The sequence below is a fragment of the Nothobranchius furzeri genome, chromosome 17 (genome assembly GCF_043380555.1).
Source record: "Nothobranchius furzeri strain GRZ-AD chromosome 17, NfurGRZ-RIMD1, whole genome shotgun sequence".
NCBI lineage: Eukaryota > Metazoa > Chordata > Actinopteri > Cyprinodontiformes > Nothobranchiidae > Nothobranchius > Nothobranchius furzeri.
Window position 1 is genome coordinate 28,624,880 of NC_091757.1, and position 16,770 is coordinate 28,641,649.

The 16,770-nt window shown below is 44.4% G+C and overlaps 2 protein-coding genes across 13 annotated transcripts in view; one reads left to right on the forward strand and one right to left on the reverse strand.

Annotated features, from left to right (window-relative positions):
• The window catches only part of LOC107393501 (citron Rho-interacting kinase), an 88,131-nt gene extending 78,156 nt beyond the window's left edge, over positions 1 to 9,975 (reverse strand). For 7 of the 9 annotated variants that reach the window (XM_070546367.1, XM_070546364.1, XM_070546360.1 and 4 more), the window contains exons 1-3: positions 9,689 to 9,975; positions 3,563 to 3,706; positions 3,370 to 3,489 (exon numbers count right to left, since the gene is read on the reverse strand). In XM_070546367.1, the coding sequence (XP_070402468.1) occupies positions 3,370 to 3,489; positions 3,563 to 3,706; positions 9,689 to 9,754 (330 nt within the window). In that variant the 5' untranslated portion in view covers positions 9,755 to 9,975. Of the gene's footprint in view, positions 1 to 3,369; positions 3,490 to 3,562; positions 3,722 to 4,799; positions 4,902 to 9,688 lie in introns of all 9 variants that reach the window. The other 2 variants (XM_070546363.1, XM_070546366.1) reach the window with 2 other exon arrangements.
• Positions 9,186 to 16,770, forward strand: part of LOC129152936 (uncharacterized) — a 43,344-nt gene continuing 35,759 nt past the window's right edge. For 3 of the 4 annotated variants that reach the window (XM_070546372.1, XM_070546373.1, XM_070546370.1), the window contains exon 1: positions 9,186 to 9,668. In XM_070546372.1, coding sequence (XP_070402473.1) covers positions 9,604 to 9,668 — 65 coding nt within the window. In that variant the 5' untranslated portion in view covers positions 9,186 to 9,603. Of the gene's footprint in view, positions 9,669 to 10,109; positions 10,273 to 16,770 lie in introns of those variants that run through there. The other variant, XM_070546371.1, reaches the window with a different exon arrangement.

Below are 16,770 nucleotides of genomic sequence, written 5' to 3' on the forward strand. Positions count from 1 at the left end.
AGCTACTATGAGCGTGGCGTGGTTGTTGGTGCCAGACGGGCCGGTCTGAGTATTTCACAATCTGCTCAGTTACTGGGATTTTCACCCACAACCATTTCTCGGGTTTACAAAAAATGGTGTGAAAAGGGAAAATCATCCAGTATGCAGCAGTCCTGTGGGCGAAAACGCCTTTTTGATGCTAGAGGACAGAGGAGAATGGGCCGACTGATTCAAACTGATAGAAGAGCAACTTTGGCTGGAATAACCACTTGTAACAACCGAGGAATGCAGCAAAGCATTTGTGAAGCCACAACACGCACAACCTTGAGGCGGGTGGGCTACAGCAGCAGAAGACCCCACCGGGTACCACTCATCTCCACTACAGATAGGAAAAAGAGGCTACAGTTTGCACAAGCTCATCAAAGTTGGACAGTTGAAGACTGGAAAATTGTTGCATGGTCTGATGAGTCTCGATTTCTGTTGAGACATTCAATGGTGGAGTCAGAATTTGGCGTAAACAGAATGAGAACATGGATCCATCATGCCTTGTCACCACTGTGCAGACTGGTGGTGGTGGTGTCATGGTGTGGGGGATGTTTTCTTGGTACACTTTAGGCCCCTTAGTGCCAATTGGGCATGGTTTAAATGCTATGAGCTACCTGAGCATTGTTTCTGACCATGTACATCCCTTCATGACCGCCATGTACCCATCCTCATCTCAACCCGATAGAGCATCTTTGGGATGTGGTGGATCCGGAGCTTCGTGCCCTGGATGTGCATCCCACAAATCTCCATCAACTGCAAATGCTATCCTATCAATATAGGCCAAAATTTCTAAAGAATGCTGTCAGTACCTTGTTAAATCAGTGCCACGTAGAATTAAGGCAGTTCTGAAGGCGAAAGGGGGTCAAACACCTCATTAGTATGGTGTTCCTTATAATCCTTTAGGTGAGTGTAGCATCAAATCACGACAAGAATCGTCTCAAGGCCCTTCACAATGTAAACATTCCAATTGTGTTCCGCAAATTGCATCAAGTCATTGACTTGTTATGTCAGAGTCTTTTCAGCATTCCTCATACTAAGCAAGCATTTAACAACAGTGGAGAGGAAAACTCCTTTTTAACAGGAAGAAACCTCCAGAGGATCCCGACTCAGTATAAGCAGCCATCAACCACGACTCACTGGGGACCGAGAAGACAGAGCAGCCACACACACACACACACACGCACACACACGCGCACACACACACACAAAAACACACACACGCACGCGCGTGCGCACACACACGCGCTCGCACACACACACACACACACACATGTGCGCGCACACACACACACGCACACACATATGCACGCACACACACGCGCGCACACACACACGCACACACACGCGCACGCACACACACGCGCGCGCGCACACACACACACACACACGCACACACACACACACACACACGCACGCAGGCGCGCACACACACACACAAACATTTGCCATAGTGAAACTCTTCTACATCAGCTTGGAGGACACAATCATCATATCTGTTTTATATCTTGAGTACCACCTCACTCACTATGCTGAAATAATCCTTCCATCTCTTTGTGAGAAGGGTCAGCCATAATGTTCTGGCTGTTTAGTGTAACCGGAGACCTATTGTAACACTTTAAAAGTCTGAGATGTGAGGCTTCTCGGACGACCTGCTGCTGAGATCACCTGTTTAACCTCAACATTCCAGTAAACAATTCCTCAATCCAAGAACTGACGTCTCACCGGATCTGGAAATCATCATTTCAGAGATCCCAGCGACACCTCAGCAAAGGCAGAGACTAAAGCTAAAACTGGATATGTGACCAAATGCCCTCCAGGTGAGGGGGTAACAACAGGTGAAGGGATAGAACAGATGAGGGGGTAATATCTGGTGGAAGGATTAAAACAGGTGAGGATTAAAACACTCTTTTGAAGTTCACCTGTTCTTCTTAAACTACAACAAGACTGTCAAATGAACTAAAGGTGACTTTAAATCCACAAAGTTGTTTTGTTTTTCATACAGACACATGCATGCGGCATTGGGTTCAGCTGGAGATGGTCAGGAGGACGTCCTCCACCCACGTTCCCTATGTTTCTGCAGAGATGATGAAAGTAAAAAAAAAATCTGTTTCTCCACCAGCATGAGCAAAGGCTCCAGCACCTCATCAAAACAGCCTGCCCACTGCATCAGTGTGCTCCCCTCTCTAGGTATAGGGCTCCCGTAACCATGACAACCTCAGCACAATGTATTCAGGGCTTAGTAGCGAGCAGCAGTGTAGGCTGAGCAAAACAGGTTGCTTTTGTGTTACCTTTTTTTTGGACTCTTTATTAAACAGCGATCTTGAGCTGGATGAGGTTGCACAACATGACACTTGAGCGCTAAAACACACTCCACCCATTAGATGTGGTGATTAAATGTGCCCGTGTGCACCAAAACAATCAGAGGTTTCAACAACATTCCCACAGGGCCGAGTCAAAGTTTACAGAGAAATACAGAACGTTTAGCTTTTATTTCCAAGTAAACCTTTAATCAACTCAAATGATGTTTTATGAAAAGCTGTGGTGATGAAAGCAACACGAGGCCTTTCTGCACATGTCTGAGTTAGGCTTCGGGTCAGGCCTGCAGTCATGTGGAGTGGTGGAGGTTGTGTCTAATTAACACTCACCCCACACACTCAGGCTCGGTGACTTGACCCATTCCATTGGATGGCCATGACTGGAGACTCCTGTTGAGTCTTTAAACATTCACACAACTTTTGATTTCATCCTAGCAGGTGAATGACTGCAGCTTTATGCTAAGAAGGAGTCTAAAGAAAAACAGAAACATACCTTCAGGAACTTAAATCTGAGATAGCTGTTGTTCATGGATGAGCATTGATCATTTAAAGGCACACTTAACAGTTTTGGCTTGCTTTTAGCACCCCCTAGTGTTCGTTTAGTAGAACCAAAAACAAAACGTATCTCCTCTGTTTTAACACCTAGTCTAATAGCTAAAACGTCTCCCAGCCTTCATTAGTGTCCACAGGAGTGATTCATCACTAAATTAAACAAATTAGCTGTGTCTATGATCTAAAACATGCAGGAAACATGCTGGAAGCAGACTGCAGCTCCAGGTACTGTATGTCAGCTCAAAGTCCCAACAGAGCAGCCCGCCAGTCTGAATTTGCAAATGCAGTATTCTAGCCACAGAGGGCGGTGGGGGTCAGAATGACTTTTTATCAACCTTGTGAAGGGTCATTTTAGCACATATGGTTCAAGAAAACGATTTAAAAATGTGACAAAAGTTGCTAAGTATCCCTTTAAAGTCTTCAACATCTGGATTAGAAAGCTCCAGCTGTCTGAAGTGGCACAGGAAGCATCTCCTACCTGTTCTTTAATCTCCTGAAGTTTATTGCTTTGCTCTCGGATGTCATGGAGGAGCTGCAGAGCTTTGTCGTCCTCCTGAGTCACTTCCATACGGGCTTGTTCCAAACTGCGCTTCAGACTCTGAAAGCAACACGCGGGATTGTAAAAACAGAAGGAAAGAACCTCAGAGCCACGAAAACGCCTGAAAGCTCACACTGCATTCTGTGATGTAGGTGGCCAGGTCCTGCTCTAGGACGGTCCTCTGAGTCTCTGAGGCCTTCAGCTCGATATCCTTCTGCTGGAGCACAGACTCGAGGTCAGACATCTTCCTCTGGGCCAGGGAGATCTCCTGCTCAACCTGCAGTTAAAGAAACTACACGGATCAAAGGTTTCACTGAAATTCAGGAGCAGTTCTGTCTTAAACAGATCCAAGAGCTATGTTTAGTTTATATATATATATATATATATATAAAGGTTCAAATCTGAATAACTTCTCTTCTTAGACTATTTTACTGGTAAGTTTTTTGACAACTGAGCTATAATGTGTAGAGAGATGTGAAGAAACAGTCGACAAGACAATTTTAAGTCAGAGACAAAAAAAATCTCAGAACTTAAGACGGTTGTGTTAAAACAGTCAGAAAGTACAGCGCCGAGGAGATGAGCTTTAGTCAGCATGCTAAACCTGCAGCTTCCCCTGAACACACAGGTGTGTGTTTTAAGCCAGATGTCAGATAGAGCTCACACAGGGTCCCATTAAAGGGTTTTTACTGGGATGGAAACACCTGCAGCTCATTCCAGCTCGCCTTTCAAAATAAAAGTCCTCTGCAACATTGTTGAAATCAGGTCTGAATACTCTGATGAAGCTGGCTGCTTCAGATCAGTGGGTTTCCTTCGGGTGGGGTTGCTGCTGGCCTCTGACTGGTTGGAGGCATTTCTGATACAAACTGGACTCGTTTTCAGCTTGCTCTCTGAGGTGATTTCTGTTGCATTTTATGAAAAAACTGAATGATCTGAGATTTAAAATAAATGTTATACTATTCATTTGAATTAAATGTGTTTATTTAGGTAAAACACAAGATATTGTTGTGTTACCTTGAGTAGCTTTGTTTATTTTATTTAAAATGAGAGTTGATTTAGTGAAATTTCTGTCTCCTATTGAAGACCGTGTTGTTCAGTCATCATTGTCTGTTCTGTACATGAGAAATGTCCTTTAATACATGTAAAAGTGGGCGGGGCCTAACAGCATTTTACACATACACTACTCTTCAACCGTAACAAAGGAAATTGTGACGTGTTGAATGAGTGCTAAATTAAATGATGTATTGCTCTACTTTTTGTTTTCACATTTTATTTAGTTTGCTCCTGAAACGAGAGCCCACGTCTCTGATTTGGCGACAGACCCAGACACCGTTCCCTCTGGAACCAAACTCTTACGATCAGCAGAGCCATACCTGTGACATTTGTCCAGCTGCTCTCAGCTGTTCTCGGTTTTAAGTGTGATGAGTTTTGTTCAGTAGATCGAATCCTGGGAGCTGGTGGACGCCGTCACCAGCCTGTAAGAGTGGGACAGGAAAAGAACCGCCTGAAGAAGGAGGTAAACCAAGTTCCTACTGAGCCTCTCGGGTGACTCAGCCCTCTTGAGTAAAGCACTTTCCTCATTTAGAAATTTGATGTGAAAAGTTTGCACTTTGATGGTTTTTGGATTGAAGTAAATAAGCACAAGCTGTAGCACACAAGCATCCAAGACGTCCAGATCGCAGCTTCAGACATGAACGTGTTGGTATGACAAACAAAAGACGACCAGCAGAGACGATGCTCACAGATTTACTCTGATTTCTTTCTCTTAAAGGTTTCAGGTCAGCAAAAACATCTCACACTCTGATGTCACACCTGATAACCAACCTGGGGGAGTTTTGGTCTTCCAGCATGAAGGTCAAAGGTTAGACGTTCTCCTTCAGGATGTTCTGCTACAGCAGGTGGTGCTGAAGCAGCAGAGCAGGTCACAGTAATGGACATTTGGTTCATCTTTATTGGTCGGGAGTGCAGACACAACAGGGTAGGTGGGTGTAAACACAAACTGACGTGTAACGAGTAAGAACTGACAAACGCACTAGCAGCACACAAGGCCTGTATACACACTGGGATGGGTACTCAGGTAACAAGAGGGCACAATTAAGGTAAACCCCAAGGCACAGGGGCAAGGGAAGCAACAACGTGACAGAGCAGCCCAGACCATCACACCACCACCACTGCTGCTGGGATGTCATTTTTGTTTTGATTGGCCTTCCAGAAAGTTCTGCTTCTGCCTCATCAGTCCATAGAAAGTCTTTGGGATCATCACAAAGTTTATCTTTGGTAAACATGAGTCAATGACACACCTGCCCAGCCCCATCGTAGGATCATGACCTCTGACCTCAACTGTAACCAGGTGAGGCTGTCCTTCAGATGTTCTCTGTTGTTTTATCCTTGAGGAGGTGTTGCTTTTTGAGATCTTTTAGCTCACAGTTTTCATCAGGTCTGCGTTTGGGGGTGGAGGTGGGGGTGGGACTAAACACAGCCTTGCAAATATTCTGGATAATCACAATTAATTCAAGCGGGTCATGACTTCTTCAAATGCAGCCTGGTATTTTCCCTCATCAAATCATCATCATCTGAAAACTTCCTTCTGTATTAAATCAGGTTAACGTTGTCTGATATGAACATTTATCTGCTGATCTGGAACATTTACATGACAGCAAAATAAATACTTTATCAGTGTCAGTGATTGTATGTTCGGCATGAATTGACTGAGAAACCATAGATACAGTCACACGTGTGATTGTTTTTTATCTCACCAGAGACTATGAATAGCCTCGCACACAACTCCTTTCACCACCACTGGATATATTTGGCAGCTTTTGTGATCAAGTAGCAGGCAGAAGAATGAGCGACAGCGAGCGCTTCTATTAAAAGCTCAGCCTCTCCTCCCACTCCTCCTTACAGTAACGTGCTCAGCTCAGCTTTATGACTTCACTGTTGCAGGAGGAAAATGTTAACAACACTGAGCCTCCTCTGAGATGATGCACCATCCTTATCTGCTGTAAGACCTGTGTGCCTATTAGCAATTGCTAAGAAATGTGACTGATCGGATCAGAAGTCTTGGCGTGAGGGGAGTGGAGAGTTCAGATGTTCGCTATCACATCACAGCGTGTGCACAAGGCTGCCTGCAGTTCCACTTTCACTGGCATGACATGACTGTGGAGCAGGTGGCTTGTGATAAGTGATGAAGTATTTGAACATTCTCATGCCCCTGCTGCTCCTCAGCAGGTAAGAATGTGACATCAGGGGCTGTGCCAAGGTGTTCTATCTGCTGGTGGCCCGGTACAGGAACAACGTCAGAACATGTTCAGCCCAACTTCACATCCACTCAGACTGCTTCAATCACTTGATGTGTTGAAACACTGACTTGGTGTGGTTTAATCTTACTTAATAATGCTGAGAAGTTCCTCAGCAGCCTCACATGGTGATGGTTCTGAGGCGCCAAGCTCGGATGAGGCACCAGATGGGAAACAGCTCTGGACGTGTTCCTCTGATTGGAGCGCTAGCTGACTGCCCATAATGAGCTGAGCTAGCAGACTTTGCAGTGGTGCTCATCACCACAATTATTAACTCACTTGAAAGCATTTAGTAAATATCTCCACTTTTAAAAGATCGTTACAGAAAGATGGCGCAGTCGTGGATCTGTAGAGTGTCACTGACAAGTTCAAAGGCAGGAAACAGTCAGGCAGACCAGCCTGGGTCCGACTTATGAGAAATGCAATCATGGATGTTTCAGCCGTTGTTCACCACGGCAACAACAGAACAGTGATGGTGCCAGGAGAACCCTGGGTTCCATCTCAGTCAAGGAGCTCGTTCCCGTAGGCTGGATAATGTGTGCTGAGCCGTGAGTCAGAATTCTTGAAAAGGAAGAGAGTGGAGGGAGGTTGCATCCTTATCATGGTGTTGCTCAACATCTAGACTGGGTGATCAGGGGCCGGAGCTACTGTACGGGCCGTGGGCAGCAGTGACTCACAGACCTGCTGACACTCTGTAGTGGCACGGATCCTTCTCTAAAGACATCTACTCCCCTACAGGTTTCATCTCTCAGAGCCTCTCGTCCACACCTGCTGAGAGACATTGATGCCTGTTGTCATGACAACAGCAAATTAAAGGCCTAGCATCCTTTTAGGTGAGCACTTTGCTCACCTCAGTTCGTGGGAGAGTTTTGTGTTGAGAAACAATGGAGTTCTGGTTAAATCTTGCTATCTCAGCAGTAGTTGGCACTCAGAGTATGCAGTTCCAGATACAACAGAAAAAACTTGAAGGTGCAAAAATCTGTTTATGTTAGTAATCCAGCTCATACTGAGAGGTTTGAATGTGGGGTTTCCATCAGCTGTAAGCCATAATCATCCCAATTATTACAAATAATGGCTGAAATATCTGGATTTTAAAGTAAGGAGTCAGTCCACGTGCAATTAATTTATGCACCATATTCTCCAGCTTTCCCTGTAACCTTCAGGTAAACAGTAGTCATGTAAATGACTGCGTTAAAGTGGTTTGTGTGTCCATTTAACATGGCTGAGATCGGGCGGCCATTGTTAATTGGATCAACATTAAAAGATAAATCCAATCTGTCCAGAAGTTTCAGTAAAATCCAGATTTTTATATAGGTGAGATATTTTACAACAAGAAAAAACAAAACACAAGACAGGATTTACTCCTATGAACAATGATCTCAGGCCCAAAACCAACTGTGTGACACTGACTGATGCGGCCATTCTTATGGTTTTTGGTGTGGCTCAGCTGTGGTTGACTCCCAGTCGGCTGTGATGTAGACGTGCAGCCAACGAATCATTTCTGAGAGTTGATTTTATTTTTAAAAGTTGAAAGTACTTTTCTGTAAAATAAAAAAAAATCCCAATTTTTTAAATAAAAAATTACTTAGTTGAAAATTTTCTGACTTAGCTGCTCAACAATTATAAAAATCATTTTTTCCCTTTAACCATGTGACCTGCAGACAGCACAGAGAAGCTAAACTCCTGGTGGCCCACAGCACTCTGGACAGCCCAGATTTACAAGAGGCTGCTGTGGATCTGTTTGTTGTTAATAACAGATTAATGATGTGCTCATGTACTCTTTCAAAGCAGCCAGTGACAATCAAATAAAAATAATACCATCAATCATCTGGTGAAACCATACATAACTGCAGATGCAATCATCTAAAGCAATGATTACTCCTTCTGCTGACTGTCCCACGTAACAGACCATAAACCAGCAGTTCAACATCCAACCATTACTCACCTGCAGTGAGTTGAGTGGCTGTCACAATCTATAAAAGTAGGCTGAGTGCTCGGAGAAGCTCTACAAATCCATCCCATCATTACACGGTGAACCTCGGTGACAGAGAGCATCGGTGTGGGATTCTGAAGAATACTTTAGGGAAAACCATCCTCTCGTGGCTACCCACAGCAGAACTAACGGATCCATGCAGAAACTTTTTTATACTCTCAGCAGCATCTAAACCCAGGCTGGACAGCGTCCACAAGGAGACAAGGAACAATCTTTCACTCATTTCATGGAAACACACAGACACCTGATGAGCACCAGCATGTTTATTATCCCTCGTTTCAATGATCTGTGTCTTTATTCGACTCATCCGGTCTGAAAAAGTCCGTCAGTCCAATAATCTCTGATCCAGCTACACAGGTGCCAGAAAAACCCAGCAGGCTTCTTTCACCTCTCCTCTACCCTAGCCTGCTGTTACCATAGCGATACTTTTTCTCCAAACACAGTCTCAATCCTGTTCTGCTTTTCCTCGCTGACTTTGTGCTTTCTGCTCTTTCTCATCTCATCTATAGCCCAAATTCAGGCAGAGCTTTAAAGTCATAAACCAAAGCATTTGACTCAGGTTCAGGTGAACTTTGACCCCGAACTTCTCCAGCCTGTGGAGAATATTAATGATGTTTCTGTGGAGAAACAAGAGCCGGGAGTGGATTGCTTACAATTAATGGATGGTTTGAACATCCCTGGAGGGGCTGACAGCCATCTGCATGAGTGTGGGCTTGAGTGCACGCAGCAGTGAGAGGAGACCAGGAGGAGACGGGCAAACAAAAACACAGCATTTCAGTGTCGTGACCAAGAGCAGCGCTCAGCCCTGACGGATGAGATCCAGCTGCTGCAGAAGCCCTGTGCTACCTGTTTCACATCCTCAGCTGATGGATCAGTCACAGCTCCCACATGCTGAGGCAGGAAGTGCCGTCAGAGTGCTCTCAGTTCATCCTGTCATCCGTGCATACATCTGAGTGAGTGAAACGGCTCTTACCCGGAGACTTCTGGAGCGGACTGCTTCTCTAGACGCGGCAGCTCCTTGTCCAGTAAGCCCGCTCATGTGGAGTCTTCCTCGGAAGCCTCCAGCCAGATCGAGAGCTTCGCTGGTTCATCAGATTCAGAGATGTCATCCTCACTGGGGAGAAAGTAAAACCAAGGCGAGGGAGAGATGTGCTGTGACTGTTGGAAAAGCTGTGAGGCAGTGAGAGTGAGCGGAGATGACGGAGAGGAGCGAGGGAGGGAGAGGAGGACCAGAGAAGAGTTGCATAGTGGAGTAATGCAGCAGAGCAGTGATCACTCTCTCATCTCTGTCACCCGCTACCCCCAAACCCAGCCTCCTCTCATGCTGCAGCAGCATGACTCTTCACTCCTGCTTCTTCACATCATTTCAGTTTGCAGCACATTAATTTTTTAGAAACAGTGTCTCCTTCCTGAGCCGTGTCTGAGCAGCAGCCATGTTGCACTCATGAGGAAAAATGATGCTATTAATGGAAACTTCTAGCTTCGCCTGCAAAACACACTGAAGACGCAACAGTCAGGTGTTGTAATGGAAGGAGAACTGGACAGCTATTCAGACCGGTGATGCAGTTTGTTACAAAGGCTTGTGTTACAAACATCTGAATACCCAACATGCATCTGGGGTATTTAGAAACAACTAAACCTGATTTCTTGGTCTTGTCACACAGTGGAAGTCTTCTGTTGCTTTAAATTCTTTTAATAATTGTTGGAATTTCTTAACAGTTTTGTGTTATTGCATGGTTTAGTTGTGTGTTGTTGGTTTTATGTTTAGTTTAGATTGTTTTGCCACTGTTGACATGACAGTCACCTGAAGAGGTGGGCGTGACTGTGAGAGCGCACCAGGTGTGCATAGTTAACTTTGACCATTCATAAACGTTGTTGTTTTACACATTTACCTCTTTGCTTGTTGTCAGTGATGAGAGAGAGTCTGATGTGCTTTTCATGTGCTTTCTGACGCCCACATTCTTGATGGACGCTCCAGGGTTTAGGTGAGAAAGTTTGATTAGTTTTCACTTTTCTTTTCTCTAGTACTGATTCGGAGGTGAAATCGGACAACGTTACGGCAGCAAGATGTTAGTTTGAACCCTATAGTGATAAACATGAGATTTGAACGCGTAAATTGGGGAGGACAGAGGGACATGTTTGAATGGGTTGTTGTTTAATTTGGTTGTTTTTGTAGCTTTACTGTGTTAACCAAGCCTTCGTTTGAGTTTTTAGATGCAAAGATAAAAGTTTGTTTTGCGCTGATTTGATGATTGAGGACAAACATTTCTGTTATTTCTCAGGTCTTGGTCGTTGCGATCTCTTGAGTGAATCACATGATTAGATTTCTTTATCTTCTGTTGATCCCCCATCCTCCTTTAATCCTCAACACCTCCCACTCTGATGAACAAACAACTTGTAAACAAAACAAAAATATAACTGATCAGCAAAAAGCATCCCAACCTCCAGGTCACGTCAGGTTACATTACAAGTCCCTCAGTGTCTGACGCGTTACTCAGCCTTTGGACCTTTGTGTTAGTGTGACACATCACCATGAAAACAGCATTTTATCGACACACAGTTACTGACGGCAGAGCCCATGAGGCACGGCTCACCTGGGAGGTAAGGACCCAGACACCTGAAGACCACATGAATGAAACCACATCACACCTGTGACTCTTACAACCACCTATCTAAAAAAGTGTTTAATATCAGGAAAAATTGGAATATTTGAGATCCAGAGTTCCAAAGCTGAAGGGAATCTGTGTCTGGAAAAAAGAAGCATGCGTCCAGGAAGGATGCCACTAATTAGTGCTCCCCAGATAGAAGCAGAGAGCTCATCGCCCTCCTCAGAAGGAGCAGCAAGAAACGCCAGTAGCAGTTTGAAAAACCCAAAAGTGTGTGGAGGAGAAACAAAGACTTCAAAGAAAAGCTGTCTTATTGATCTTTAAATATCCTTACGAGGGAAAATGTGCAATGACCTATAAATAGATGTGCTTTGAAGTTATGTCATTACATAATGCAGCATGCTGTTGGAGGCTTGTGTTGGCTAAACCCTAGCAGCTTATTTATGACCTGTGGTGGTTAGCAGTGTAACGCTGCTGCTCGGAAATAAAACCGGTTTGGTCCAAATCCACCAGCAAAGAGACGGATCCTGTTCATGTTTGTGCTTTTAATATTAAGAGATGTGTAGTCCTATGCTGAGGCAAGGAAAAATCCTGATGTTACCTAGCAACAAGGTATTTTATCTCTAAGACTAATCAAAGCTCAACCTGAAGTACACCCTGTGTGTGTGTGTGTGTGTGTGTGTGTGTGTGTGTGTGTGTGTGTGTGTGTGTGTGTGTGTGTGTGTGTGTGTGTGTGTGTGTGTGTGTGTGTGTGTGTGTGTGTGTGTGTGTGTGTGTGTGTGTGTGTGTGTGTGTGTGTGTGTGTGTGTGTGTGTGTGTGAATGGGGGGGACTATTTATGTGGTTAAAGCAAACAGTCAGAGAACAAATCCTCATCAAACTTTCATCCCCTAACACCAGCATGGGTATTTAAACACTGCCACCCGCTGGCCTCATCTTTACCAGCTGGTTTCTTTTGCACACACAGAAATATGCTACAGTCTGGAGATTTAAGGATCCCACTTCTGTTATATAACCAGAAACCAAACCCTGGATTAGTTAGAAGCCAGCAGAATCAGGCTCATGTGACTCAGGATTACATAAGATCATGTCATGGATTTTATCAATATGTTTATCAATAACCCATTTCCTGTAGTCGAAGAGAAAAAGGAGACAATGAACAAACAAGTCAAACAGTTATAACTGTGGCACAATGTACAAGGCAAAATGCTCCGAACATCTGGTCACAGAGTTTATTTATACCAAGAGATAAGAAAGGAATCAAAGTGAGGGAGAGAGAGTGTGTGTGTGTGTGTGTGTGGGAAGTCAAGAATGTGTTTGGGTGTGTGTGGCTTGTGTGGGTGTGTCTGAATAAGTGGGCATGCAAAGAGGCATAGAGCAATACATATTACATTCAGTTGATTGAATCAATGGTAAAGAATTAATAAACATAAAAATTTCCACAACATATTCCATTAGCCACTAATGAAGGACAACATAGTTTAGTGATAGAGTCATAAAGCTTAGACATCACTCCTCCCACTGTGGGGTTTACCAATAAAAACTCATCCAATGGGTTCTCTGGGGCTTTATTTGGAAACTGGGGCGTCATACTCTGCACGTAATGCTTGACCTGCAAGGACCTGAAAAATTGAGTGGACGCGATCCCAAATTTTGCCGTCAGCTGGTTAAAACTAGAGAAGAGATCATCATGGTGGGTTGCTGTGCTCAGCGTTGGGCGGGGGAGCCTGCTCATCAGCACTCCAGCAGAAAGGGTCGGACTCTGGGAACCGGTAATGGTTGTACCCCATGTGCAGCAGTACCGGGACCAGAGTGAATAGGGTGTGAATGGGGAGCATGAGTGGGTGTCCAGCGTGCATTTTTGTAAGTATTTGGTTGTATGTGTATGTGTGAGCATGAGGGAGGGAGCGTGTGACTGTGTTTGTGTATGACTGTATATGTCAGGTGGGGCCTTTGGGTCCTCCCCTCTCCTGGGCCTTCTTTTGATGATATAGATCATTGTCTCCCCTCTCCCTGCCACACCTGGTGTGGGGTGTGGTGCCTTGGTCTGCCTGGGTCGTGGCTCCCGGGTCAGGGAGTTTAAGATTTTTGGCATCTGCCTGACCAATCCCTGTGGCTGCCTGGTGGGGTCTGGGTCCCTGGGCTCGGCTGGGTCCCCGGCGGGGGTGGTCGCCCCTGGGTCCCGGGTCATTGGGTCCCCATGTCTCCCGGGGGTGGGAGGCTGCGGGCGGGCCTGTGGGCTTGCCGCCGATATCTCCCGGGACTCTGCCGGCTGCTGGTTGTGGCCCCCCGGGGCGATCCTCTGTGCCTCTCGAGGGGGGCGGGGGTCTTTCTGGTTGCAGTCTCCCTGGAGTTCCTGTGCTCTGGGGCAGAGCCTGGATCTCTTGGACTTGGAGCTTCCCCCGTCTCCCACACATCTTTAGGGGGCAGATCTGTGGTCCCTCACACTCTTTATTGGACGCTCCTGTAGAGAAACCTTACATAAACAAGCGCGTGTACACACACAGGTGCTCACACGGTGCTCTCAAAAGTATGGGCTTGGGCACGTTCAACACAGGTCTTAAGGCTATGGTGGGCACTTAATGCACTGTGATTTATTATCGTGTGATTGTTCAGTTAAACAATGTTGATTATATATTTCTTCATCAAGTGATAGCTTGATCTTGTTGTATTGTTATTGTGCCCCAGTTTTTTTGTTATGTTTTTTTTTTCTCTTTCTGCAGGTCTAGAAGCAGACTCTTGTTCATTATTGTTTATTTGTGTGGAACACCCCACCCCCCTACCTTTTGTCTCTTCCTTTCTCTTTCACCTCTGTCTCCGTGTCTGGTCGGAATTAAAAAGCATTCAAAAACAATAACAATAAAGTTTTAAGTATCAGGCGTGACATTAAAAGCAGACACTTTAATGCTCTTTGATGCTCCACCTGAGAGTAAATCTGTAAGGCTTGTCACCAGCATTCAGACATCAATTATGTTTGGTTCACAGCCAGACAGGACACGAGAAAATAAAATAAAATAAAAAAATTTAAAAAAAGAGATCATCAGAATATAAGTCCGTGAAGTGTTTTAGACCTTTTTTATACCAAAAAAGAAAGGCAGCATCAGCCATTGACGGAGAGAACAAGTGGTTAGCTGCAATTGGACTTAAAAGTGAAAAAGCCTGAAGACCCAGAGTTTTTCTGAATTGAGACCAGATTTTCAGGGACTGCTTAACCACTGGGCTCCCGGAAGCGATAGAACAGGAAAGTGGAAGTGGCGCACCTAAGAGTGCAGAAAGACTGTTGCACCAACCGCATGGGCCTCCATGGTGACCCAGATTGGAGATGAAGATTCAAGATGAAAGTGCCTCCAGTACAGCATACTCCTAATGTTCGCAGCCCAGTAGTAGTGCTGGAAATTGGGTAAATTGGGTGCTCATAAAAATTGCTCTTACTTCTGATCAAACAGACTTCGACCTGGCGGGAAGAAAGGATATTAAATTCAGTCTGTAGCCTTAATCGTTCTTTGCACAATGCAGGAGATGGTGAGTGTGCATATAGTCTATCCAAATCAAGAATTTGGTCTGAAATATCCTTCTGTCTCTTTTCCACAGCTCTCAGTTTAAATGCAGCAAAAGAAATTATTTCGCCCCTGAGGAAGGCCTTCAATGCTACCCAGATTGTTTGACAAGGCATGCCTGGGGTCCTATTTTCAATCAAAAAGATTTTAATTTTAGAGGAAATATCTGAAACAAATGTTTCATCGGCAAGCAGCAACAGATCTAACCTCCAATACCTTTTCACCAAGTCACTATCCAGAAGAGCCATTTTAAGAACCAGGGGGGCATGATCGGAAACTGTAATACTTTCATAACTGCAAGATTTAAGGTTTGGGAGCAGCTGATTATAAAAAAGCAATCGATGCGAGTGAGGCTTATTCTGGCATGTTTCAGCATGTCTGATGTTAACATGCACTGTCCTAATTAATAAATAAATGATTGATTGAAACTGCACAAGGGTTCTAGCCTAGTGAACTAGATCAAATTCTGTCTGGGTTGCCAGGCTACAAGGGTTCCACTCAGGGGCGGATTTAGGACTGAAGAAGATCCGGGGCTTAGCGCACGCACACGCACACGCACACACACACACACACACACACACGACACACACGACACACACTAGTCAACATCATATATATTTGTCTTGTACCACATAATGTTTAATCTGAAGCTACATATTCAGCATATTCAGGACAGAGTATTGTTCCTGTTAGTGTTTAGTGTGAGATGATAGTAAATATTCCCGTTCTTTCTCCAACAACTTTACCTGATAGTAAGCTAACTTTAGGCAAACCAGCAGCACAACAAATATTTTCAAATAAGACTCACAAACCTGAGTCAACACCAGTCTCATCAAAGCTGGGGTTCTGTCGTTGTACTTTTGGTCTAAAAAACGTCCTTATGTCCATCTTCACTCATGCGTTTCAGGCAGAGAGTGCAGAAGAAGCCGGCTGCTGAAGGGCTTCTTCTTCAGTGGTGGAGGCTCAGGCAGGCTGTATACAAACTACTGCCAGCTGCTCTCTCTCTGTTGGACTTTGGTACTGCATGTTACTTCCACGTTTTAGATCCGGGGCTTTTCATAAAACATTCGGGGCTTGAGCCCAAGTAGCCGGGCCTAACGCCACCCCTGGTTCCACTAACTGGATGATATTGCAACCCAAGACACTGATGACCAAACTCGCATCGAACCGAAAGGGGGGTGAATTTTCCGTCGCCTGTCCCATAATTCTCTGTTTCAGGTTACACAAGTTTGTTTATGTTGTGCGTGTGCATGGTTGTATTTCCTGTCTATGCATGACGTGCAGACTTGGAGTGACTTGGGATGGTCAAGCTGTGGGTTGCTGGAGTCCAATAATGGTTAAGTTGTAACAGTAAAGGGAGTATTCCACAAACTGTTATGTTTATCCAAATTCCATTTTTATTTTATCTAATAGTCTATAAGTCCTTATGGGTATATTCACATATAGGTTTGATTACTAACAACACTGATTTACATTTTTATTGTTTCTTCTTTATATTACTGGTAATTATATTATTATTTCTGTCAGAAAGATATTCACAGATATACATTTCTGCATTATTTAATTGCAGCAGATTTATTTCGTCATTTCTGTTATAATCAATTATATTTTGATTTTTGCCAGTTATGGGCTACAGATTATTTTGCCCTTCTGTTTTGATAACATTTTTGCTCAAAAGAGTTGATTTTCCCTTACATATATTATAGGGTTATATTCATTTTGATCTTTTTGTGACACTTTTCCAGTACACGAGGTGCATTTCATTCCCTACACCTGAACTTTACCCTCTATGATCATTGCACCTGTGACAAGTGGACAGTTACAATTTCATCCAGAGATAATGTTTTTGTCATTGGAAATTACATTTGCTGCATACATAATATTATAGAGTGC